We start from the raw sequence: 27486 nt of genomic DNA, 5'->3' as shown, positions 1-27486 counted from the left end.
TCCTCACTCTGACTCTCAGACTGAGTTGTGATTGACTGACTAAGTGGGTAGGAGTTTGCGTTTCGTCTGCTTCGGTGCCTGGGAGAGCGAGCCTGCCAGGCTTGCTGTGATAACCCTCAAACCCAGTGGGAAGTCAGGGGGGGGGGGGGGGGGGGGTTGGGGGTGGGGGCAACATGCTATAGGGAGAGAGAGAGAGAGAGAGAGTGTGTGTTTATTTGGATAGATTAGAGCAGTCAGGGCATGCTGCCCGAAGCACAGCCCCTTTATATAACTACTGAACATTTCTTCACTTTCCAAGATAATAGAGATGAGGAAAAAAGTTAAGATAAAATATTTATTTTTAATAAAAAAGAAAAAAGGAAAGGAAAAAAGAAGATGGTTATAGAAATGATTACAGGAAGACTTGTGCCAACATAGAATAACAATGCCTTATGACTCCAGCATACCTAGACAAAACACAGAACTGTGGAATGAAATAGTTGAAGGCCGGGGCTAGGTCATGCAAGCTAGGGTTGTTTTAGATTTATTCTAGGGGCCAGGATAACACTGGATTGGCCCTTGGCCTTTTGATGAAAAACAGAACGCTGCATTTGCAAACCTAGGAAATGAGGATGGGGGAGCAGCGAGTAATGTGGCGGGAGAGAGACGCCATCAGGGGACTGATAAGAGGCCAGAGGGGCCCAGTTCAAAGGGTGAAATTAGTATTTCGATATCTGTTCTCATTTTTCTTTTACTTTCTTTTTTCCCCTCCTTTCTGGGTAAACTTGTTTATTTCTTTTTTGGGCAGATATATTCTCTGGAGAGAATCCTTTGAAAAAAAAAAAAAAAAAAACGTATACGTGTGATAAAATGTCTCATGCCACTTGTTTCCCCGTGTACAAGAATAGACTGTTGGGAGGGAAGTTTTAGAGGCTTTGAAAGAATGGTGGTGTATATATGCTTTGTGGTGATATTTAATAAGTTTAGCTGTTATTTCACTCCCAATGCCATGGAGATTATTGTTTATAATGTCTGAGTGTATGTTGGGTTCCAGGAGGTTGGTAGAGGAAGAGCGTTCTTCCTGTCCTTGGAACCAGGATATCCGTTGTTGTATCCACGGTCTAAGATGAGGTGTCCCCACTTCCTCCATTTTTTTTTCTCATGTCCTTTAACCCCTTGTCCCAAAGATAGCAAAGAGAGGGAGGGCTAATCATCATCTCTAAAGACTTGGTTGCCACCTCGGTCGCCACACACCAAAACCGCTTGTTCGGTGGTCAAACATATACATTTATCTATTAATTCGGAAAAAACTATGAATGTACTACTATGTACTGTATGTATGTGTCCCAGGCATAGCTCGTTTGTGCCGCTGATTGACCAACCAAATACCATTTTTAAACAGTGCACACCTTTAAAGGGCTATGTGAGTCCCTGTGTCTGTCTGTCTGTCCCTGGGCATTTAGAGTAAGACCTTTGACCCTGTTGTTTAGACAGTACGACCTATTGACCCCTGCAGATACTCACGCACACACACACGCGCACGCACGCACGCACAGCACAGCACCGCTCAGTTTACACAGACTGCAATTTTGTTTTGTATAATTAGACGGACAAGATCAAGGTTACTTTCAAAATGTTGCAGGTTGCTGCTTTTGCAAAATCGAGAATTTCACATTTCACAAGTCCAAATCCTACAATACTACATTACAAGAATCATCCTAAATATTATTACTACTGTATGTTTATCATTCAGGTATGCCAATTTAGTCACAAGAATTGTGGTTTTATATATATTTTTACATTATTGCATTTACTGTCAAGAAGCTGTACATCACTGTGATGGACCCAAAATTAGCAGACTATTTGATCTCTAGACAAAGTGGAATGACGTATGTGTTGGTAATGGAATTTAAACATTCACTTCACATAGGCTTAACAATGCTTCTGTTGCATAGTCATGCCCAGGATAGCTTGTCCAGGGTTTTCCTGTCGGCGAGTAAGACAGGAACAAGCATTCATTCAAGCAGTCAACGACCAATACTCATTCTTAAAGAATTTATCAAAACATTTTATCTTCCTTAACAACAATACAATATGTCACAGAAAAATCACGTAGTAATTTAAGAGAGGTCTGGCTCATGTTCTGTTCTATGAGAGTTTTTTTTTTCCTTTTCTCTTTTTTTTTTAAGTGAGTGCAGCATAAATAAAATAAAAAAGCAGTCAAGAGGGAGAAGAGAAATATTACATTGTTCAAATTAAGGCTGGGCAACATATCGGTATTATACCAATATCGTGATATTAGACTAGATATTGACTGGTATTTGGGATATCACAATATCATGATATGACATAACATAAGTGAAGTCTTTTCCTGGTTTGAATCACTTAAACCCCATTTTATACAAAGAAATATTAAAAATAGCGAGATCTACAAGCTCGCATCATGACATGTTTGTTGGTTTGAGCTTGTAGACCACTTGTTTAACTTTTCTTTACTGTTAAAAAATGAGAAGAAAATGATTACAATACAACATTATCATAAAGATATCGATAGAGGAATTTGGTAAAACAATATTGCGATATTTGATTTTGTCCATATTGCCCAGTCCTAGTTCAAATAACATATATGAGGACAAGACACAAAACAAATGTAACCTCGACACCGTTAAAAATCACATCCATAAAAGTCTCTTTTCAAAAGTGTCAAGAGTTACAACTACTGTTAAAGTTCATCATAAAACCACTAATGCCTCACGAGTTTCATACAATGTACAAAACAAAAGAAAAAAGGTTCTGCGTTATCTGTTTGATACAGTACAAAGACATCATTCCATTTATTTGACCAGTAAACAGAAGTGACATGGTTCTAAGCACCAACCTGTTGGTTTGAGTTATAGTCATTGACTTATCTTCATACATCATTCTATGCAGTTTAATGAGGGGATGGTGACGCAAGGAGGGGTCTAGCACCATGAAAATTAAACCTCCCCCTGATTGCACGCCCCCTATCCAAACATTGTGACAATTGTCAAATTTTAAAATATCTTTCAGACCCTTATCAGGTGAAAGTTCTATCAATATGCAATAAATATATTTAAGAAAACAACCATATACAGTATGAATAGTCACAATTTACAATTCTTACTTTACTCTGTAGTCAAAAAGAAAGCAAACAGCAACAAAAAGAGGTATACATGTGGGAAGATATTCCCACTGTAATAATTAAATGTGAAAAAAGATATCTCATGTATTACAGCAACCACACCAAAGATAACTTTGCTGGACTTATGTAAAACACAGTTCACATAATACAAACTAGATTTTCAGTTAAGTAGTAAACCTGAAAACAAATTGTGGTGTGCACAGACCTAAAGGACCATACCGGTGGTCTGCCATTGAGTACAACTCACAGTGTACTGTGTACTTGACATTAATGCTGACCATTTTACCATAGTTTGAATGATTTTCGAAGAAGCCATTGGATATCCCATTAATTTCAGTGCATCATGAAATCCATTTGCAGAGAACTAAAACTTGCTCGAGACTGAGAGGAAGCTATTTGAGAAGGGATTCAACACAGTGAACTTTATTGCGCTTTTGATTTATTTACTTTTCAATGCATTTTAACCACTTGAACCCTAGCCACCCTGTTCTGGGCATGTCATGATAGGCAAACATTCGTTACAAATAGAACATTATTCTGATCTGACGCAATTGTGAGCTTGTACAGTATATTGGCTATTTTCGGTGAAGAGATTTGGTGCAGGGGGAGGGACAAAATGAGGGGACCTAAATACAGATCCCTGGGGAACCCCGGTCAATGAAGTATATGGTTCAAGTGGTTAAAGGTGGACTGATTTGAAGAGTATCGTTAAAAAAAAGTCCCTGGAGAAAAGATTAATTTAGGAACAAAACGACTATAAATAATGCTATACTATGCTGTGTCATGCATGGTTTATGGCCAAGGATGTGAAGATGTGGCATGCAATGGCAACGGTATTGTCCTTTAGCAAGAGCTAGGGCAAAACATCTGAAAAAGGGCAAACCATAAGGGAAAGGCTTATTGAAAACCTATTTTTAATGTTTAATTTGTATGGATCTGAAAATAACGCTTATTTCCAAACATCAGACCCAAACTAGCCCCACCCATGAAACCAAATTATTAGACTGCAGACCATTATTATGACATTATGTAATCAATTTGAATGCATGTTTAAGCTTCAAAAGGTTTGTTGTGAAAAACATATTCTAACACTTTCCTTAAATGGAATACTGTACGGTAAAATGTATTAGTATCGTCATGTAATTATAGAATGAAAAAATTAGAAAACATATTTTTAAATTCAAAGCTAAAACAAAAGTAAAACATTGACATAAATAAATAAATCACAGGCCAAAGCTCTGGAATGCGTGACGGTGACATCAACTATTATTTGTCCCTTAAGGCTACAATAATTAAGCATGTCTGATGATTAGATTTCCCCCTTGCGGATTTTGCTCTAGACGATTGCATGTCCCACATGTCATTTCTGCTCACTTGGACACGCAAAACAAAAAGCGTAGGGGTGATGATCCGCCTCGGCACCCCTGTGCACGCCAGTGTATTCAGTATATGAAGTCACAATTTACACATTATGTACGTTCTCTGTAATCCAGAGAGAAGGACATGGATCCAAAAGAGGTATAACATCGGGAAAATAATTATTCCCAATCGCAAGACAAAACAAAAGATATATAATGGGTCATACTTTTGAGATCATTGTACAAAGACAATTTCGGATTTTTTTAAAAAAGGGGAAAAAATCACCACATTTCTACAAGATTTCCAACTAAGAATGAAACCATATTAGTCCTCTAGTAAACCCGTATCTTAGAGAAAGTGAAAAAACTCTTGAATCGCTATTTTTTTTTAATACTTACATAAAACATTTGTGAGTGTGTGTTCAATCAGCTAATTACCTCTTTTCTAAATACAGTTCACAAGGCCAATGTGGTGTACTTCTAGGCTGGTAAAACTTTTGAAATATCTAAGTCAGAATAAATAAGATTGGATTAGCACCTCAAAGAGTAGGTTATACAGACAAGGGCGTACCTGAATACGAAACAAAATAGGAACCAGTATGATGCCATCGTGACAGTCAGCTACTTTGCAGCAATTCCCCTGCTGGTACCATACAATCACAGCAAATTCATGGACACATAGAACAACTAGATTGGTATAAAAAAAGTTGGACTGGATTTGCATAAAAGTACCTGAATTAATACACAAAACTGGCTACTTGATGCTTTTGAATCACAGCAGTGCCCGTTGAACATATGACCTGATTTCCAGTGCTTGGAATGCTCACATTAGGTTATTTTTTTTTGTTTTTTTTCCCACATGTCTAACATGCTTTTCATGAGTAGTACCAGTCTAGTCATTCTATTTCAAGACAAGTCCAATCAGCGGCTTGTATGGGGAAGACGGTGCGCAACAAATTGAATCAGCTGAGTGTCCATACCTTATTGTGTGATGTAAACAATGTTGAGTAAACATGATTGGCTGTTCTGAAAGCAGTTGCAGTAATAGATTGCCTTCGAGACATCGTTTGTGCTGCTGTTGAGAAGGAGTTTTGGTTATGGCTGACGCTTTCTTCAATCCAATATGGAGACTTTCACTTTAAAACTGGCGTTGGAGCCTGATGGAAAGAGACAGACAGAAACCGGGTACTTGAAACGATGCATGTTCATGTGTGTGTGTGTGTGTGTGTGTGTGTGTCTGCAAAATTAGAGTGAACTTTTTATTTTACTCGTCAATACAGCAATTTCATTTTTGAGTGTAATGTTGGTCATGTGTGTGTCTAGATGTTATAGGTACAGAATACAGATACAGAACAACTAGCATGGGAACCTTTCTTGAAAAGGCACTACAGTACTGTGCCACTATACTAGGAGAGTGCAAGAGCAGGGTGTGAGACTGACCAAGGTGAAACTGTCATAGGTCCTCATCAGCTCCTCCATGCGATACTGTTCCAGCACCACCACTCCTGCCAGGGTAGGGTTCTTGCGATGGGCGCAGTCCTCACAGTGCACCACGTAGGTCTTTTTGCTGCTGTTTTCACTGGTCACGAACAGCAGGTTAAACACCTCTAACTGCACAAAAACACAGTTTTCATACGGTTGATATTTAATCTGCAATTAATCCATGCCAGTGTGTGTGTGTGTGTGTGTGTGTGTGTGTGTGTGTGTGTGTGTGTGTGTGTGTGTGTGTGTGAGAGAGAGTGTGACTGTGTGAGTGTGAGTGTGAGTGTGAGTGTGTGTGTGTGTGTGTGTGTGTGTGTGTGTACTATATGACATCCTTACATTGTATGTATGTACAGTAGATTTGTTGTAGTGAAAACAGTATTCTGTGGGACTTACATCACATTCATTGCAGTAGTAGGCCGGCTCATCCTTCACTCTGCTCTGGTGGGAGATCTTCTTCCCTGCAGCCAGCAACTGGTCTCTTAGAATCTGGATATGTTTGAGGGACTGCAGGAGACAGTGCCTGAGGGAAGAGGGATGGGAAAGAAGGTTGTACAATACAGAATACACATACTGTACATACACAACCACACACAGACTCACACGCACACGCACACGCACACACACACACACACACACACACACACACACACACACACACACACACACACACACACACACACACACACACACACACACACACACACACACACACAGCTTACTTGATCAGTTTGAAGGTATCTTGGTCGGTGATCTTGATGGTGCGGGCCACATTCCAGGAGACGTGGATCATGGGAACGATTGACTTGACCTTCCTGACTACATTCCACTCAAAGCGCTCCATAGCTAGCTGATACTGGTAGGCTGCCAGGACAAAGATGACACACAGTAGTAAGGCCTCCCATAGACAACATAATAAGCAACATTAAGGCTAGGGCAGCAATTCTAGTTTTGTTTGTAATTTGTGAGGAAAAAGGCCAAAGCCTGCGTAGAAAGCTTAATCTTCCTTTCCTTCTTTTGTTCAGTACTGCGTGGCATATTTAGTAACTTACAGTTGAGTGGCCCGACGTTCCAAGCTATGTTATTGCACCAGCCCACGGCCTGGACCCAGTGCACTGTCCCAGCATTAATCCACACCAGGTCCCCTGGTCTCTGGATGAAACGGTACACGGGAATATTGGAACTGTACAGGTCCTCCAGAACTGGCCACCAGGACCCGATTAGGTAGTCCACTCCGTGCCTGAGGGAAAACAATTGATGGAACAATTAATGGCATTCAGATCATTTATGAAGTCTGGAGTGAAAGCAGTGTTGCACTTATGAACTCTGATCGACTGCTCACTCACTTCTCACAGAAGGTGTTGATGGCTCCCCAGTAGTGCTCATGGACTGCAAACCATTCACAGTCGCCTGGGCCAATGTTAATGTTGACCGAGCAGAAATTGTTATTCTCTTGATGACCTGAAATGGAAATGCAGCCAGTTTAAATATAGAAAGCATTGTCTGCACATTGTCTGCAAAAAAGAAATTATGTATATATATATATATATTATAATGGTATGACACGGGACACCGCTCCACACGTCCCAGAGGCGCCATTCCAAAACCTATCCGGGTTGTGCAAGGACGCGCTGTCATTGGCCAGTTGCTGTGATTCACAGCCTAAACCTGGGTACCGACATACTATTGGTCCGACTGTCATTAGACCGACAACATACCTTAAACCCTAACCACATGCACGGGAGCAGCGCATGTTCGACCGTTGTTTCCGCATGTCGGACCTTTGGTGTGTCGGATCCCCTAAACCTGACCCTAACCTCAGTAAAACTATACCTAAACCTAACCTCAGTAAAACTATACGGAAACCTAACCTTACCTCAGTAAACCTATGCCTGCCCGGGGGCGTGGTTATAAGCACAACCCGGCATGGATTTCGAATGTCGCATCTTAGGCTCTTCTCCATTCTGGCTCCCAGACTATGGAATGAACTCCCCATTGCAGACTCAATCTGCAGACTCACTCCCAATCTTCCGCCGTAGACAGAAGACTCACCTATTCAGACTCCACCTTAGCCTGTAGCTGCAGCACTAGCTGTAGCAGGCTTGCAGGCTTGCAGGCTTCTGTAATGGCAATGGCTAAAATTTTAATTTAGATACTGTAGCATGTTACGTAGACAGATGCCAGGTCATTATTGATCTGGCATCCTATAGTGTTTATAGTTTCAATGTACGGATATTTTACTGTCAGACTGGTTCTTGGTGTACTCATGATCCTAGATGAATATTGTTTTTGCTTAACTGTACGTCGCTCTGGATAAAGAGCGTCTGCTAAATGCCTAAATTGTAAATTGTACTGTGAAATCCTGAGTGTTAATTCAACTCGGAGAGTGTCAAATTGATCTGTAAAGAGGTTCCAGAGTTAACCCATTTAGACCTGAGCTTTTAACCACTTTTTTTTCCTTTTTTTTCTCTTTTTTAATAAACAAAGAAACAGGCTGAGAAGGATAAACAGAGTAGCTTTTAACCATTATTTTAATCTTTAGCTGTTGAAAAATTTGCAGATCTACAAGCTCATAAGTCACGCTACGAGCTTGTCTGCTATCTTTGAAAAGTCATGTGTGCAAATCATTGACTATAGTATATACTCTTTCACAGCGGAACGTTTTTAACTCAAATATTTGCTTCTGTTGGGGGGGGGGGGGGGGGTGTCTGGAACAATATATTTTCAGATGGGGGTCCGCAGCCAAATACAGATAATTGTGTGGGTCCTTGATCTGAACAAGTTTGAGCACCATTGCCATAGAAACATAGGTCTTTCAGAATACTTTTTTTTTCAGGATTTAGAAGCCCTTTTATTTTATTTTTTCAGGTCTCAGTGGGTTAAAAGCACTCTCCAGATCTTACAGTGTGACGCTGGACAGAAGCTGACCTGGCGTGCGGCTTCCGGGGACCTTCATGTAGAGCTGGACGGTGTTCATACCCAGGATGGTCTGGCCAACGTGACTGAGCATGTTGTTGCTGGACGCCACACGCATGAAGGCTGGCAGCTTCAACAGCTCCTGTAGCTGGGGCTTCCACCTGATGAACACACGCAAAGGTTTCGCTGTTCAGAATTAACAGTCAAATGCATGGAATAGAATGAAAAAGCTGCAGTTCCCATTAATGACCCAGCAGGTGGTGCTAATTGCTCTCCTGCAGCTGCAGAAAAACAGTGAACAGAAACTTTTGTTTTCAATCACTAGTTTCACGTCTTCTTTCACATGTGTAAATTATGGTCCCATTAATTTTAAAGTTGATGATAAAGCAGGGTATGCTTCCCGGGCTTGTGATTGCATTGTGGGTGCGTTTGGATATGTGCACCTGGAGTGCAGCGCACTAGTTTGTATTGCACAGTGTGCTCAGTGCGCAATATCCCAACGCTCCCCAATAGCACACCAATCACTATCATGATCTCACCTTTTAGCATCAGAGAGGTCGATGTTTGTCCCAAATTTTATGATCTTGCTCCCTAGTTTCTGTTCCAGGCTTGAGAAAATAGAATAGAGTTTTGAGTTAATATTATTACAGACATCAGATCCAGTCACTGATATTGTAACTGTGAACATAACAACTAGGGCTGGGCAGCGGGCAATTAACTAAAAATATATTGAAACCGATATTCAGAACAGACTTCAGAACACTAATAGCACTTTTTTTTAATTATCTTTTCTTTTAATAATCATTCAATATCTTTCTATTATGCAATAGTATGGCCCAGCTCTAATAACAACTACAGGAAAGGAACTAACCTGGGTGAGCTGGGGGGATGGTCGGAATGGTCCGAGAGAGGAGTTGGGTTTCCTTTACTGGTGGTGGAGGGGTTGCTGCCTTTACCGTCTGCTACTTTTGGACTGGTTTTACTGGTGGTTGTGGTTGGACTGTCTGATGGTTCTGAAGATGTGACTTGTTCTCCCTCCTCTTCATTCTCACTCTCTTTCTCCTCCTAAACACACATTGATGTGAGCTTAGCTGAGAGTGGCAGCCAAGGCACAACAGTAGTAGAAATCAGGCCATAAAGAATAATCATGTGTGTTCTGTTAACACTGTGTGATTCCTTGGCTTCCCCAAATCTTAACCACACCAAATCAACAAACATTTGGGCCAAAACAATCTAGTGTTTTTTAATTTAATTTTGAATAAAATAAATTAACACAAATCTTCTCTTATGGGGGCCCCTGGCACATAACCTTTTCAGGTGGGGGCTCGGCGGCCAAATATCAACTTGACATGAACTACTGGTTTAAAAGGCATTTGTAGAATCGGCCTCAGGTCTTAATGGGTTAACATACTACTGTATTATATATTGTACTCTTACCTTTATTATAGCCCATTGGCCTTATAATTAGTTGAATGTATTCCCATAGACATAGTATGCTTTGCCGACCTGAGGCAGCTTGATGTATAAGCACACTCCCTGGACATGACGCTAGTATGTCTCAGGTACCCAATCCAATCCTTGGTGCTGAGTGCCAATCCCAGTCTTTCAGAGATCGAACCCCGACCTTCGAGTCTCAGCAGTGGACATTCTAACCACAAGGCCACTGAGCTGCCATTCCCATGGGCTACACTAAATAATATCAACAGTGGCTTGTGAGCCTTTAAATCAGCCCAAATCAATCCCAAAATAGCGACGCTAGTGTGTTAGGAAGTGAAATGCATATACCTCCAGGCTCTCCTGGAAGCTGGAGGCCTGATACTGGGCATATTTGGCGATGGTAGTGTGCGACCGACTGCTCTCGCATGGCCACGTCTGTGTCTTGCCACCATGGTCCCAGTTCTCATCAGCAGGCTGCTGCACCTGGGTCCTCACTTCCACTGCATGCTCTGCGTTGGCCTCCACCAGAGACTTAGTAGAGAACAGGCCTAGGTCTGACAGGTGAGCGTTTTACAATGACAGATGATGGTGTTAGTAAAAGGAAAAAATAATAATAATATTGACCAAACAGGACAAGGGTTCCCCAACCTTTCAGGCCGTGACCCCACAAAATAATCATATTTGAACAGTAAAATGTAGGAGTTGAGGCATAACATTTTGTTTGACTCGGTTCCACAGATAAATATTCTGATATTTTTTTCTCACAATTTTAGCCTCTTTCTTAGGTAATACCATTTGGCCAATGTTTGACAACTACGTTAGTTCTGACATAGTATTGGCTTATTATAATATTAAAACGGTCTTAAAAGTCCTTCAATTGTCACATTAGTATAAGTATACAGTACCGTAATACTATATGTTGGTTTGTTTACTGTTGATTGAGAAAACAATGTTGCACATTAAGCTAAGGGGACCCCCCCTGGGCATCCCAGTCCAACATGGTCAAAATAAAAGTCATTTTTCACAATTTAACAATGCAAAACAAAAAAAATCAAGATGATGTTTGATTGATGCATTCATCGTGTTTATCTTTAATGATCTACCGTTGTTATAAATACATACTGTAGTTTGCTATACATACTGTAGTTACTGTAGTACTACCGATGATCATATAAATGAAGCGATAAATAATAACATGTCTTACTGCCTCTTTGTCTCCTGGCTTTATCCTGGATATGCCTACAGTAAATGGTTGCGCGCCACAATGTGTTTCCAACTTGTAGGTCAGCTATTTGTGGCATGCGACACCGTGGTGTGACTAAGTACTGTATGAATCAGGCTTCTCAAAGACACACTAGCCCATTCTGAACGGGCACCCATTTTGGTGTCAGCATCATGTTATGCTTTAGCTATTGAAAAATAGCAGATCTACAAGCTCATATCGCGCCACCGAGTGGCGCGATACGAGCTTGTAGGTCTGCTATTTTTGAATAATCGAAGAACGACTGACATTTTTAGAATCTGATCTCAGGTCAGAATGGGTTCATCAGACCAGTGTGTGTCCAGTGGAAACCTCGTATGAATCTGATCTCAGGTCAGAATGGGCTAGAACCAAACTGTAGGAGTCACTATTGCAGCAACAAATATCGGCCAGTTGTAGTCACTGGAGTCACTCAGCCGGAGGCACCGTGGAAGAATCAAACTCCGGTCTCTCCACGTGGTGGTGGGCAGGAATTTTGCCGCTGCGCCAACCGGATGCCCCCAGTTTTGGCATGCTAGAAAGCACAATCTGGCGGCATTTTAAGCAAACAACTTGCAAAGGGATGTTTTGGGGACCTCAGAGACCTATATTCACTTGTTGAAAGGGAGTATAATATGTGACCTATAACCGAAATGGACAGTTCTTGTTTTGACTTGGTTTAGTTGGATAACCGGGAAGCCCCAAAGTGGAGCAAAAATGGGGCAAAAATGGCAAACATGTTGGTATTATTAAGTGGAGACAGCTTTACGGTTCAAATGAGTGATTTTGATGCGTGAATATGACGGAAATTGGACAGCTGGTATGGTATGAGTTGGTACTGTACACACATACCGGCTGGAAAACATTACTGAACAAAGTTAAGGGCCAGGACGATGGGAGTGACATCCATGAACTCTGTGAAAAATGTGTTTAGTTAATACTGTATTGTAAAGGTATTTACTATTTAAACTTACTAAGACGAAGCGAGCCAGCAAGTCCTCTGATGACAGTGACAGCGTTCTTGGGGTCTGTGCAGAACTGCAGCAGGACTGGGGAGAAGGCGTCTCTCTTGCTTTCCAGCTGGAGAAACAGAACATGTGTTGACTAGGATCATACAATACACAGTAGTCACTGTAGTACAGTGGTTCTCAACCTATGGGTCAGGACCCCACATGATCGGGGGGTGGGATGGGGGGGGTGACAGTAAAGTGACAATTTAAGTACAATTAAATGCCTTTTTAATACAAAATATACTATAAAACTGGTCAAACATTAGCCGAGTTGTCTTACTACTAAGAAAGAAACACAAATTGTGATGTAGCCTCTGTACAAAATCAGCTATCTTCACAATATTTATGTGCGGCACCGAGTCAAACTAAATCTACATGCAAATGAATGCCTCAACTCCTACTCCAAGTGCTTGTCGGGGTTTACCCATTCTGACCGGGCACCCATTTTGGTGTCGGCATCATGTTATGCTTTAGCTATTGAAAAATAGCAGATCTACAAGCTCATATCGCGCCACCGAGTGGCGCGATACGAGCTTGTAGGTCTGCTATTTTTGAAAAAAATCGAAGAACGACTGACATTTTTAGAATCTGATCTCAGGTCAGAATGGGTTCGTCAGACCGGCGTGTGTCCAGCGGAAACTTCGTATGAATCTGATCTCAGGTCAGAATGGGTCAAGGGTTCAAATGTGATTCTTTTTGAGGGTCGTGGCCCAGAAAAGGTCGAGAACCCCTGCAGTAGTAGACGGGAACAAACGCACGTCAGGTTGATTTATGAGGCGCTGGAAAAAGACAGAAATAAGGAGACGCCACACAGTCTGGCTCTAGATGCATGACTTACTGTACAGTCTGGCTCTAGATGCATGACTTACTGTACAGTCTGGCTCTAGATGCATGACTTACTGTACAGTCCAAACGTCGGTCAAATTCAAAGTAATCACTTGCAACCAGTGGTGTAAAGTAACTAGTACTAGTAAAGTACTGTACTTATTACTTAAGTACGTACAACTGAGGTATTTTTACTTTACTGGAGTCTATCCAGTTTTCAGTACTTTTATTATTAAATTATTTTAGTTACTTAGTTACTTGTTACTTAGTAGATTTTCATTATTACTACAAAACATGAATTACCACCATTAACCACTTCAACCCTATACATTTCGGCCATTTGGAAATCTTGCTTGTAGATCTGCTATTTAAAAATAGATTGAATACTAATACTGTTGAATACCAATACTTTTGGTGTTTCTATACTGCAGTATTGATACTTAAAAAAAATCCTACTCCATACATAAAAAGAATGCTTTTGCAACATACTGTACGTACAGGTGTGATTTAAAGTAGCATGTCACTCATTTTCAACAATAATTTAATTTAATTGCTCCTCTATAATGTGTATAAGACCCATTACAGGTTGAAAATGGGTGCTCCTATATAACAGAACATTAATGACTTGAGCGTGTCTGTGTGGACTCACATAAATGCTTGGGGTGGGTGGGTTGAGCTTTTCTCGAGGGATGGGTGTCTCAGTGTTGAAGCTAGGCTTAACAGAGAAGGCAGGGAGCACATAAGATTCCTTGAACTTTCCCTTCACTTTTTCCCCCCTAGATGAGAGAGAAGACAGTGGGAGAAAGAAATATCTATCAGGGTGGATAAAGTCAAATTCTGTTATGATTAGTCTGAAGAGAAACTATGGTGGTCTTGGTCACCACTATACTCACTTGCAAGCTCTGATCAGTTCACTAGCCGTGTGGTCGATGTTGATCTTGGAAAGAGGGATTATTCTTTCCTGTACCCCGGCCGCGATACACGCGTCTCTGTCCAATTTAATCAGATGGATCTTGAGCTCCTTCAACCCCATGGACAGGGCCTTCAGCCTGAGGGGGTCGACTGCTGGGACGGAACCGGGAGCCTTGCTTGAGCTGGTCGTACTGGTTGCGGTGTTCAGAGTTGATCTTGATGTCGAGGTATCATCGTTTGTAGCTGGTGACGTCATCGTAGTCTCTGACTCAATGACCGGGTCCTCTTGCGCATTGTGTCTCTGGATGTCCTGCTGCATGCTGTGGTTCTCCTGAGCAGTCCGATCCGTCACACCCTCATTGAGTTGTATGGATGAGCAACCAGAGGATGACGACTTAAGTGTCGTTTTTTGTTCACTCTTTTCAGCCAGCGGTTTCATTTCATCGGTTATGTTCTTTTGATAAGAGATGACACAGCGGTCTTCTCTCCAGCTCTTGACCTCTGCTTTCCTTTTCCCATTTTCCGTTTGTTTCCTCTTCTCATCTGTGCCGTCGTGCACCCTTGCTTCACTCGTTCCAGTCTCTGGCTTGGTGCTCACCGTGTGTGTGGTGGTGAGAAGTAGTTCAGCGCGCGGTGCGTCGTCCAACAGAGATTCTGACTCTGTTCCCCGAACAGAGTCCTCCAGGATATCCACATCTCTGGCCTCTCTTTTCTCATTCTTATCAGCCTCAAGCTCTTTGTGTTTCTGCTTCGAATATTCTACTCCGGGCTGCTGCTGACCGTGATCTGAGGGAGTGTGTGGTCTCGAAAGTGTGTCCGAGGAGGTCCGAGTGGGTGACTGATCGGTGGGTGTGTAGGACTTTGTGTGATGCGTTTCGTGCTCCTGTGAGGAACCCCGATTCTCCTGGCTGTGGATCTCTGGCGCCAGTGCCAGAGACGAGGAATATTTCACCACACCCACGCCTCCAGCAGGGGGGCGCCCAAATGGACCACCACGGCAGGTGAATTTCTGGCCACCCAGAAACGTAGCCAGGCTCTCAAAGACGTCATCCAGTCCCGTCTGCTGATGGTGAAGTCGACGCAGGAGATCCAAGCCAGACGCATCTATACCGTCGTCCTCTTCGTCTATCTCATCCTTGTCTTCCTCATCAGCTTGTTTAGGGCTGAACGGCAGACCGCAGACTGTCACTGTGTCATTATGGCCTTCATGAGGTTCCGGGGGTGGAATGGATAATATCTGCCCATCTGACGTTTTGCTTTCTTTGGCCTCCTCCTCTTTCGTATGGTCGTCTCCATGAGAAGGGGAGAATCCATGGGTGGGACTGGGCTGGAGGACAGGCCTTCTCATCAACCCCTTATCTAGCTCATCCTCTTCATCATCTTCACCCAGAGATGATACCGGAGAGCCTTGCCAGCTGAGCACCGGGGGACTGGCTGCCATATTGTCTCCCAGATCCATTATATTCGCCATCACGACCGCAGGCTGCAGATCCGGGGCCATGAGGGCTCCTCTTCGCATCTCGGCTTCATCCCGCATATGCTCCTCCGAGCGAAGACTCACAGAGTTCTTACACAAAAATGAAGGGTGTGCATGTTTGGGCTTTGCTTGAGGTCTCCCTCTTGATGGCGGAGGGTGGTTGATGTTTGTCTTAGTGTGTGGAGAATGCACTGGCAGACGTGGCCCTTTATCAGAGGGTGATCTGGGTCGCCTTTCTAATATTTTATGATTGTACAGGTCTGGTGAAGAGCAGCCGGGACGAGGGGCTTCTCTGGAGGACGGGACAGACTCAGGGGTATCCGTCTCTAGACGATGCCATTGAAATGCTTTCCCTGCTCTGTCAGCAGGCCCAGTATGCATGTGTTTGGGTGGGGTGGGTGCTGTATGTGGGGAGTAGATTTGCCTCTTTGGAGTCAGATATGGGGAATGAATCTCACTGTGCTCCATTCCGTGTTCTCCCGCAGGAGAACACGGAGATGGGGAAGTCGCCATTCTCCTTTCTGTCTTTTCTCTGGTTTTAGCACTCAAACGTGCTTTTTCTTCCTTCCTCCTCTCCTTTTTCTTTCTTCTGTCCCGCTTGTACCTTTCCTCTCCTCCCTGTCTCCGCAGGGTTTTCTTCATGCCATCCCTCACTTTCTCTTCCTTTCTTTTCCCACCTTTTCTTTCGTCACCCATTCTGTCCATCTTGTGCATTTTGTCCCTTTTGTGTCTTCTACCCTGTTTGGCCCTGTGTTTGCTCTCAGGCTTTTTGTGTTCTTCAAAATCCCTCTCAGGTTTGTTGACCCTTAGCCTGTGGTGAAGGGGCCACTCAACACCAAGGGGCTCGGAGGCTTTGATCAGTTTGACCCCTGACATTATGGCCCAGGAGTCTGGACTAGGGGAATATGCCAGACGAGAGCTAGATGGAAGGACAGACACGGACATATGGGTAGGACTGCCTGATGGTTCTTTTCTTCCATTGGCCATGGTCGTAGAGGGACTGGACGGGGCACGGGGGCTGCTGGCAGAAGACCCGCCTTCTCTGGGGCTGTAATGGGGGTCACTATAGGGATGAACTGGAGCAGCAGTCTCAGAAGAGGCTGGATTCCTTGACTTGCCCCTAACAGACATGCGCTGATTATCCTGCAGAGTGTGGACAATTATAATGATAATGATTAAAAGTCCTCCTTCAACCACACAAAGCAATACCAAGATCAAAGTCTAAACTATATCATGTTTAAGCATTTCACTTTTTTGTGCCAATTAAGTACATTTTTCACCGCAATCGCATTACCACTTTACGGTAGCACAGTTATTGCTTTGCTATTATTATTATATATTGTGTATCTTACAATATTATTATACACAAATACTAATTAAAGCTTTCAATCTAAGCTAATTAAAGCTTACAATCAAAGTCCGCTGTTACAATACACTAATGGAACCGACTTAATAACTACTGATAGATATTTTTATACAGTACTTGGTCATGTAGCCTATTGTGCGATTTGAACAAACCCTCCACTGTATCCACTAATGCAGTGGTTCCCAAACGTTTTAGCCTGTGACCCAAAAGAGAAACAAACTAGTGAAAATAGCAGATTTACAAGCTCACAACGCGAAAACAAAATAATGAAAGTAAAAATATTTGAATTTGTATTCAATCCACGAAAGAAAATATTTTTTTTAAATGTTTTGAAATTATAATAATCAAAAACTAAATGTAGGAAACAAAAAAAGTCCGCGACCCACAAATGGGTCCCGCACTAATGGAGCTAAGATAGGGGTTCTCAACGTTTTGGGAAATGTTTTGGCCATGTCTTGCGAGCCCCCCCCCCCCCCCCCCCCCAACAAATTGTCCGCTACAATGACCATAATAACACCATAAATAAATATCAGATATAATCATTATGGAAAGTTTATGCACGTACTGCGTGTACTGTGTTTTTTTCCCCCTCTCTTTTTCAATAATCTCCAAAATAATTTGGCGACCCCTGAGGGGTTGTAAACCCCCGGGTTGAGAACCTAAGACTAAGTAGTGCTGTCTGTCTGCTCCTCCTTACTGTGCTTTGCATGTAGTCGTAGCCCCGGGTGGTGTCCGTGCCCTGGGCCTGCTGCGGCGGAGGGCTGTGCTGTAGTACTCGGTGGTGGTGGTGGTGGTGGTGGTGGGAGGCGGTGTGCCGTGGGTGGTGATGGTTCTGGTGGCTGTAAGGCACACGGGTCGTGTGGTCTGCTGGTGAGGAGGTTCTCCGGTCCACCTTCCCTCTGCTAGCGTGGTGCGGCGGCCTGCCGCCGCCGCCGCTCTGCGGGCTCGACGGGCTCGCCGGGCGGTGGTGATGATGATGATGATGAGGAGGAGGTCGGGAGGAGGGGGAAGACGAGTGGTCGTGGCCTGACGGTTTGCTGCTATAGAAACCTTCCTGCAATCGTCGAGATCAATACGTGAAAATGACGTTGAGCGGATAACGTGACCTCATTTTAATTAACCTGTGTACTAAAAAAAAAAAAGAAAAAAGAAAACAACACATAATTTGTATTTGCGATTTTGGTTTATGTTTAGTTTTGTTATATTTTTCTTGTCTCCTGTTGCCCTTTCCCAAAAGGAAGGGAGGCAGGGGAAAGGTATTCTGTTTTTGTCAGTGTTTTGTATTGTTGCTCCCTTTGTTGTCCCCTTTCCCCAAAAGGACCACAATGGAAACAAGCCTGCTGGCTTCCGTGTGTCTGTAACATTCTGAATTCATTTTCAATAAATGAATAAAATCAAATGAATAAATGAGCAATCATGTCGGTGGATTGTGTGGTTTCAAGTTATATGTTGTATGGTAACCTGTCGCTGTGTTGGTGACGGCCTGCTGTCAGAGTGATGGAAAGTATCTGGATGATCATTTAGTGGTCTCCAGTCATCTTGTTTGGAGTCGTAATGAGATGGTGATTGCACATGGCCAGATAAAGCTGAATGCTTTGATCTGGAATGAGTTGACTGGGGAAGTAGTAAAATCACATTAGACTGTGTTGGTCTTTACCATCAGATGGCGCTGTTGTATCAAACCAATTCAAATCAAACCAAAGAAATACATTTTGTACAATGCACTTTACATTAAGTGAACATACAGTGCTGCACAGATGAAACGCAAGTAATAAAGAAAGAATAAAACTGAAAAACGAACACATTATTCCATAATATTCTACATGGGATTGGCCCATCAACATACCTGTATTTTCTTCCATCTGACACATTTCCAACATGTGTTTCATCAGACAGGTATTATACATTATCTTCACTGTTCTCAAATTCCATTGTAAGAATGTACTTAAAAGTTTAGCTTTCATCCAATTGATCTACTGTAGTTATTATTCAGATTTCTGATTAAATGTTTCCTCCTTTATTATTCAATCAACATAGTGTTGTATTGACATGAAAGATATGCCAATGCTTAACAGGAGGGTGTGGAAGGCAACGATTCAGGAGTCCTGAGTCCGTATTGGCTATAGTCCGCACTCTCGCATACAGGGGGAGGCATAACATGCCATACCAATAAGGGGATCTATAACTATATGCTCAAATGTCCATGTGGCCTAGCCTACACTGGAAAAACTACAAGACAACTTAAAACAACAATCTGTGATCTATGATTCTACGACATGCAATTATGGACATTAGAAGCCCAGCGATACGAGGCAGCGACAGTATACACAAGCATCCCATAATGTGTTTTCTCTTAAATATTTAGACAGAACAGGTCAAACCTAGCGTGGGTTCCACCCCGAATCCCTGCATTCCGTGAATTTGTTTTATCAAAACAAATTCACAGAACGCAGCGATTTCGGGCTGGAACCCAGGCTATAGGTCAAACCTCACCATGGTGGAGTTTATATACCCAGTAGGTACTTTGGGATTTATGCTTTGGACACATTTGGTCCTTTTTTATTTTGACTTATTTTGAGTAGAGGCTATGCTGGGTCAAACTACAACTTGTCTGATACAGATACTGTTGATTATATGCAATGCCCTGTGTTATTTGTTTGGTCTGCTCTGACATTATTCAGCTTGTGGGTCATATAACCTTCCATTACTGTGGTATGTTCATTGCCTCCTTCATTATTACCACCTGTATTAGGCTAGTAGAGGTGCCTCCTAATATCATAGGTACTTTATTCTTCTTGTTATTGCTTGACATTTATGATGGTTTATACATAATGCTATAGTCATGTAATCACACGTTGTTCTGGTCAGCTCATGTAGCTACCATGCAAGGTGTGTGACAAGTGCAATGCATCGTGTGTATGATACTTTTAACAGTTCAGGACAGGGGTCATATCACCATGCTGGTTTGTGGGGGGGTATTTTTGTCAAAATTCCATTTCTGCCACAGACATACAACATGAGTGGGCAATATATATTAGCAGAAACACATAAAGGGTTAGCCCTGTCTGACCATACATGCATACTGCATGGCCACAACAGGTCTGTAACTCTCAGAGTTAAGGGGGTACTTGCAAATAAAACATTTGAAAGCCACTAGTACTAGTTGGACTCCTGCTATGCCATAGTGTTGTGGTAAATAAGTACCAATAAAGTAATAAAACCTGGAGAACCTGGCAAAACATTTGCCACGGACAAGACCAAGTCTTTGCCACATTTGTCCGTGTACGGATGACCCCTGGTTCACGAGCCACTACCAAAATAATGACTAAACCAAGTTGTATTGTACACTAGCCAATGTTACCTGTTCAGGCCCAGAGGTCCTGCTCCTCTTAGCAGGACATTCTTGGCGATAAATGGGCCGATGTGGGCTGTGCTGCTGGTGTTGGTCTCGTTGCTGGTGGGGGGCCAAGCGTTTCCACGGTCCCGGCCTGTGGTGTGTTATTCTGTCTGGGAGAGCCCTGCGGTAGTCTGAGGGGGCCCATCTCTCCGGTGGGTGCAGCAGCTCGCTGTGGTTGTGGTGGTGTTGTTGAGTACCCCCGTACTAAATCAGAACCACAGACGGGAAGTTTGTGTCAAAATGGTTAAAGTAGTAGTAGACCTCGAATCGCCAGGATGAGAATGGCATCCCGTGGACATGAATGGGATTGCAGCGCAGACTACTGAGTCTTACCGTAGAATTGCTCACATAGCCGTCCCATTTTTTGTAGGGTTCTCTTGGTCCTGATAGATACCCACTGTGGCTGCCAGCCCGGTTCTGGAATGAGTGTGAGGAGTGGTGCTGCCAAGGCTGGCCCTCATAAGGCTGGTCCCTGCAGTCCCAGAGACGTGGTGGCAGTCTCTGTCCCTTTTCTGTAGCCTTTCCCTGTGCATAACTGGTGATTCTCTCCCCCCTAAAGCACAACATATTACACAACTTATCCAGTGATCCGCTCGTTTTTAATTTGGTTGGAGTAATGCCAGTATGGAATTTGAGAATGGAAATACGGCACGCACACACACACACACACACACACACATACACATGCACGCACAAAGCACACACACAGAAACAAGAAATTCATGAATGCTCTTATGCGCTTATCAACGGTACTACAATATCTGGATGTGTGGCGGCCTGACCATCTAGTTTAAAACATAATGAATAAGATGCCTTATGTTTTGTGGTTTTACTCACCTACTAAAGATGTGGCTCTGGAGTGGGTGAGGTGATTGACTGATTTCTACTTGACATCTATAATACAAGGGAAATCAAATCATAGTATTATTAAGAGAATATCGTAAAATCTCTCCTAAGCACAACACATGACGCAACTTATCAGTTTATCTTTCTCGTTAATGGCATTCATAGTATGGAGATTTGTATTGGAATGTTGTACCGTTCAACACAACTCTAAACTACCTCGGTAACACATCGAGTGTGTCAAGATGAGAAATCGGAGATGAGAATGACATTTTTACAAAGCAAATATGATAAAGCAGACAGGCGGCTTTATGTCATCAACACTCAATACATATATCCAAATAGACAGTGAGAACACGCGTGGAGGTGCTGTTATTATGCGTGTTACTAGCCTGTTGGTGTGGCCCCAGGGGCGAGTGGTCACGGACGTCCATGGTCCTCTGTTAGGTCCTCCAGCTGGGTACGAGTCCCAGGTGTTGCGGCCAGCGTACAGCTCTGCAGAGTGATACATCCAGCCTGGAATGACACAGATGAGGATAATAATAATAATAATAATAATGATAGTTTACTCATATTTACTCATAAACAATGAACATATAAACAATGAACTACACTAAATATTTCTTTGAATCAACTGCATTCTAACGCTGACCTATGAAAATGACAATATTTGACTGAACAAATGATCCATCTTGTTGCTATTGTGTTTTTTTCCCCCAGTTTGTCAGTTTAGTTTTTTCTTTCTTTTCTGACTTCTCGCCATCAGGGCGTCTTGCTGGTATTAACACACTCTGTCTATATATATATATATATATATATATATATATATGACGACATTTTACACCTCAGGGACACTGTCTGTGTGTGTGTGCGTGCGTGCGTGCGTCACAACAATGATTATGGTGAAGAGAGTAAATCTTATTCGCAATAGGTTGGTTTTTACTGATAGCAAATAGCTAAGTTCCTACATCCTCTAGAAAGGAACAGTGCAACAATTAATTTCCTTACACATTAGCCTCGATGCATGCATGTGCAGAATAGGCTATTTAAGCGAAGTACATCTTGAAAGATGGCAAACCGCCATAATGTGCCCATATGGGTTAGGCGCCACGAGGGATGTAGGCTACTTGAATAAACAAAAATCAATCAAACAGGCAGATACTTTTACCAGTTGCATGCCCAGCACCTCCCCCACCTCTCTTTAGCTTTTCTTTGTCTCTCACTGTCCATTCTCTTTCTTTCACAACCACAAAGACACCCACACCGTCTCTCTCTCTCTCTCTCACACGCTTTCTATTTCTTTCTCTCTTTTGACTTTTTCTCCTTCCCTCTCTCCCTCTCTCCCTCTCTCTCTCTCTCTCTCCCTCTCTCCCTCTCTCCCTCTCTCCCCCCCCCCCCCTTCTCTCTCTCTCTCATAATGGTACAGTGAACTGCCCGGTAATTTATATGAATAAATTGTATTAAAACTTTTGTTTTTAATTATGTATTAAGCAACTGAAAAAAATTTCAGTCACTGAGGGACAGCTTGATGCTGATGCATGACTCTATGCTAAAGTCTGTGCAACTTGCACAGCTGAATTCCACCAATTAGATTGCAATCAACTCAAAGGGCCAGTAGAAGAACTTGAGGAGTCATGCTGGCCAACAGAAAATTACATTATAGGACAGTGATTCAGAGAATATACAGTAGGCATTGGAGTCCAGGCTGTATTGTCTAGTCTAGTTGATGTGAGAGCAGCACTGCTGCATGCCAGGATTAGAATTTCACTACAGTACTGAAAGATTATACCGGTATGAATGTCATTGACTGCCAGGAATTAGGTTATATTATTTGAAATATATTTTATTTTACAAACTTTACAGTGTCCTTAAAGGGATGCCATGGGGTCCCCAGCAAAATCACAATAATTTTAACCAATTTATCCATTTGAAGGCATTTTGTAGAAGTCACCTAGAACAAGTCCTACCTGGTGGCCTGTGATTATTTGGTTGCTGCACAGAGCACCCCAGCATGTTCCCCTGCTCCCCCCCCCCCCGCCACCCCCCTTCCTGTAACCAAGGAAACCTCCTCCATCAGTTCTAGAAGAACTACTGTATGTGTCCATCCCTCATGAACCCCTGGTAGAGATGCCATAATGTACTAATCTTCTATTACAATTACCACACATCCTGTGCGTGTGTGTGTGTGTGTGTCTTACCTTGCTTACGAGTGCTGAGACAATTGGGGAGATGGGCTCTCTGGTTCCAGTTGAACAAGGGCAACAGTCACGTACCTTCACACCACCCTCTGTCTGGAAAACATCATCACACACACTAATGCGCACACACACACACTAATGCGCACACACACACACACACACACACACACACACACACACACACACACACACACACACACACACGAGAGTGAGGACATGCGCCAGTTGGTCCACAGATGTAGGTTCACAACTTGTCCTTGTCCATGTCTCTTCTCTTGCCCCCTCCCTCCCCCTTTAGTCCCCACTAAAAACACCCACACCTCACACATGCTTTCACACATTCATATTTTCCCCCTCAATATAAAAGGGAATGAAATGTTACTGTAGGTAGCATGTGATATTTTACTAAGACAGCAAAATAAATAAAATAAAAAGTGTGTGCACGTGCATGCATGAGTTAGTGAGTGACAGACAGACAGAAAGACAGACCGTGTGCAAACCTGTCTTTTCCCTTTCCCTGGCCATTTCTCCTTCACATGGTCTCATTCTGATCAGATTTTATTGACCAATTCAAACAAGTCTCCTTTTCTCTGTGGAAACCTTATATGCTAGCCTCTTCCTCTCTCTTCCAGAGTGCACGTACATGCTACAGTAGCCTCCTCTCTTTCAGCGTGCTCTGTCTTTGCCTCGCCCTCCCTCTTTGCTCTGCACGCTGTGTCCTTGTATCCTTGGCAACCAATGATATCATTTACTCCAGAGCTGCGAGCGAGGCCTCAAACAACGAGGGGCGGTGGTTGCACACGGTTGCGCGATCGCGCGCATGCGCTACATCCCATCTAGTGCAACCCCTGTAAAGGTAATTTCAACAATCCTTACACATTTCTTTTTATCCATCTGGTCTCCCCCTTCTCTTGTTCGGCGCCCCACTGTTTGAGCGTGCATTGCTCTGCGCGCACGCAGGTGTGGACGTGTGCGTGTGTGGTGGTGGTGGTGGGGGGGGGGTGGGTTGGAATTGCAGTGAGCAGAATCTGCCGAGAGGCATTTCTCAGCTGTACTGTACATGACCAATGCTTGCACACACAAAGACTACATTTACTTTCCTTCTTTTTTTTTCCCCTTCCTTCTCCATACAGTATATAATAGCAGTCTGAGGCCTTCTGGCACACTTTGCTTGCAGATGTGAATCACTTGTCGAGCACAGTGAGAAAATAGCTTAGACATATTAATGCACAGAGTGAAATCTCCACTGTTGATTGAGTGTGTGTGTGTGTGTGTGTGTGTGTGTGTGTGTGTGTGTGTGTGTGTGTGTGTCAGGAGGTCTACTGAATATGTGCCAGGAAGGAAGGACAGAAATGGTATACCATAAAAGGGAGAATGGGTTGCACCAGACAGAACCTGTCTCTGCTGACTCCCCCAACACCAGGAACTGACAGAACAACAACAGATGGGAGAAGAGAGAGAGAGAGAGAGAGAGAGAGAGAGAGAGAGAGAGAGAGAGAGAGAGAGACACACACACACACACACACAGACAGACAGACAGACAGACAGACAGACAGACAGACAGACAGACAGACAGACAGACAAATTGACAAAGAAAAGCCGGTTTGCTCTTTACACACACGTGTGCGCGCGTGCACGCACACTACAGATGATGTTGGACATGTTACGCAAGTGTAGTTAATGTTGTGCATTACAACAAAATGAAGTAGGAATAATTCAAACGATCGCAGAGGAGGAGAAGAACATATGAGCCCGGATATCAATCACATATTCTAAAAATAACTCTCCTCCCTGCAGCTCTGCTCCTTTTCCACTTCCATCCCCCTTCTCCGTCTCATAATGGAGGCTTCTCCCCGAGTATGCTCCATAAAGCACAGTCCTCAGAGGGGGGCCGGAACGTACCAACGCAAGGTCAAGAAATAAAATGGGGGTGGCCTTTTTTTTTTTTTTTTTTTTTACAGCAATACATTAATATACAGTAATATACCAATACAATTAGACCCGGTGTGCGTGCACGTATGAGTGCGCATGTGCAAATGGCCATGTCAGACTGCCTCAGGCTGCACATTGAGTCTTAACCTAGAATGGCATGGTCGACTGCCTGCCTGGAACAGTCTTCTTCTCTCTCGCCGGCTGAGAACAATCTTCCCAGGTGTCTATGTACGATTGTACGAGCACGTGATGGTGGCAATATTTCACTGTACAGCTGTCCTACCTGGGACGACCTTCCCTCAAGTGTCTTTCTTACCAAAGATACAGTGAGACATTCTTGTGTACAAGGAAACCTAGGCATATTCATACCGACTGTAGCTTTTGAGCTCAAACACAACAAAACCCTTCAATTGCCAGTTAGCAGTCTGTCCTAAAGATGCACAAGGAAAGAACCAGGTTGATCTTGAGATATGCAGCTTGGTCAGCAGCTTTCCCATATGTCATTCTATGCAACTGTGCCTACTGACACTGGGTCACTTGGGTACAGTGCGCCTTGGTACTCTTGGTACTCTCAAGCCTTGACACTGTTCTACAGAGCAGTGCAAATATTTGGGCAGACATCTTCAGCCGAGTCTAAACTATGTATACATTGACAACCTGTCAATCATGTTCAAATGATGTGTGTGGTATTTACACACACACATGCGTAGTGTGTGTGCTTAATGCATGCATGTAAGTGCAGCACAGTCTGCAGACATACTGTACCCTGCGGTATTTTCAGGTGAGACAGATGGCCCAGAACAATGACAGCGATGCCTTAAAACACAGACACAGACACAGACACACACGCGTGCACACACACAAAGACACACACGCACGCACGCATGCACGCACGCACGCACGCACGCACTTCAATTCAATTAAACCTTGAGGAAATTGCCCGTCAGTTCCCTATGAAGCTGCACACCTGCAGTCTTCTACTCACCTCCCGGTTCCCTTCTTTCGTCCACACGGTCGGTCCACCCTTCTCCTCCACACTGGTCCCTTCTCCTCCCTGTCTCCTCTCCTCTCCACCTCGTCTCAACCCGATCCCTGCCTCTCCGTCTCCTTTCTTCCCCTCTCCTCTCCCCCTCTTCCTGGTTGCTGCTCTCGCTCCACTCTCTGATGCTCAGCCGCTCACGTTTAGACCGATCCATGTGCAGAGAGAGGGGGGCGGGGCGTCACGCTGCCACTCACATTGCACCGGCCAATAGGGGAAGAGGGTCTCGCTAAGTTAGGAGAGAGGGGGAGGAGGAGAATAATGGCAAAGGGTATATGGCAGAGTTTGTCTTTCTCTCTAGTGCTGTGTGTGTGTGTGTGTGTGTGTGTGTGTGTGTGTGTGTGTGTGTGTGTGTGTTGGTATGAGGCCAATACAATATTGTAGTAAATATTGAAACTTCACCTTAACGGGTGAGTCATGAGTTTAATATGAAACAGTTGCTTGTTCTGCATTGGGAACAAGAGAGACATGTCTGTTTGTATAATATTAGGTTAAATATGTTTGTTAAGAGAGAGAGAGAGAAAGAAAACAAGAAAATCTGGATTACATCTTTGCTTGAGTGAGTCTGCCTTTTGTCCAGAATGTCACCTCCCTCCTTGTCAGTGCCTGGTTGTGCTCCACAGCCACAGGCATTTTATCATACAGCGAAACATTGTTGAGCATGAAGCAGACAACAGCAGGGCTGTTTGACACACAATGATAAGCTGAGACATGTGGTTTCACTGTGCACCGAATGGTGTGCAGAACCCAAGGTGAAATCATTGGGTTTAATTCTCTAACCCCCCCCCCCCACACGCACACACACACACACACAACTTCCACATAAAAATCTAATAACACACTGGGTACTTTGTGATTAGATCAGAATCTTCCACTCTACATAAACACACCATATAGTAGCCTCTAGCTAAA

General features: G+C 43.3%; 2 protein-coding genes across 3 annotated transcripts in view; both read right to left on the bottom strand.

Moving 5' to 3' along the window:
* The window catches only part of tmem88a (transmembrane protein 88 a), a 4204-nt gene extending 4121 nt beyond the window's left edge, over positions 1-83 (bottom strand). The window contains exon 1 of the mRNA XM_083772140.1: positions 1-83. This exon is cut by the window's left edge and continues 340 nt beyond it. The gene's annotated coding sequence lies outside the window, so the exon portion shown is untranslated.
* Positions 84-2019: 1936 nt separating this feature from the next.
* kdm6bb (lysine (K)-specific demethylase 6B, b) lies at positions 2020-26704 on the bottom strand. Of its 2 annotated transcripts, XM_083780403.1 has the most exons (21): positions 26521-26704; positions 23604-23738; positions 21798-21921; positions 21400-21456; positions 20896-21115; positions 20527-20766; positions 18627-18779; positions 17863-18219; positions 14304-16942; positions 14060-14186; positions 12550-12655; positions 10684-10889; positions 9770-9963; positions 9438-9506; positions 8911-9059; positions 7329-7443; positions 7035-7222; positions 6705-6846; positions 6379-6505; positions 5941-6111; positions 2020-5657 (listed from the first exon to the last, which is right to left on the bottom strand). In XM_083780403.1, exons 3-21 carry the CDS (start codon positions 21914-21916, stop codon positions 5634-5636), a joined length of 5403 nt encoding a protein of 1800 aa, XP_083636529.1. In that variant the 5' UTR covers positions 21917-21921; positions 23604-23738; positions 26521-26704; the 3' UTR covers positions 2020-5633. The 2 variants fall into 2 exon arrangements, with proteins under 2 accessions (XP_083636529.1, XP_083636530.1); XM_083780404.1 differs by lacking the exon at positions 18627-18779 and having other exon boundaries at positions 14060-14222.
* Positions 26705-27486: the final 782 nt, after the last annotated feature.

Source organism: Protomyctophum parallelum, assembly GCF_964188405.1.
Source record: "Protomyctophum parallelum genome assembly, chromosome: 1".
In the NCBI taxonomy this organism is placed as follows: Eukaryota; Metazoa; Chordata; class Actinopteri; order Myctophiformes; family Myctophidae; genus Protomyctophum; species Protomyctophum parallelum.
This window is presented reverse-complemented; position numbering and strand designations above follow the sequence as displayed.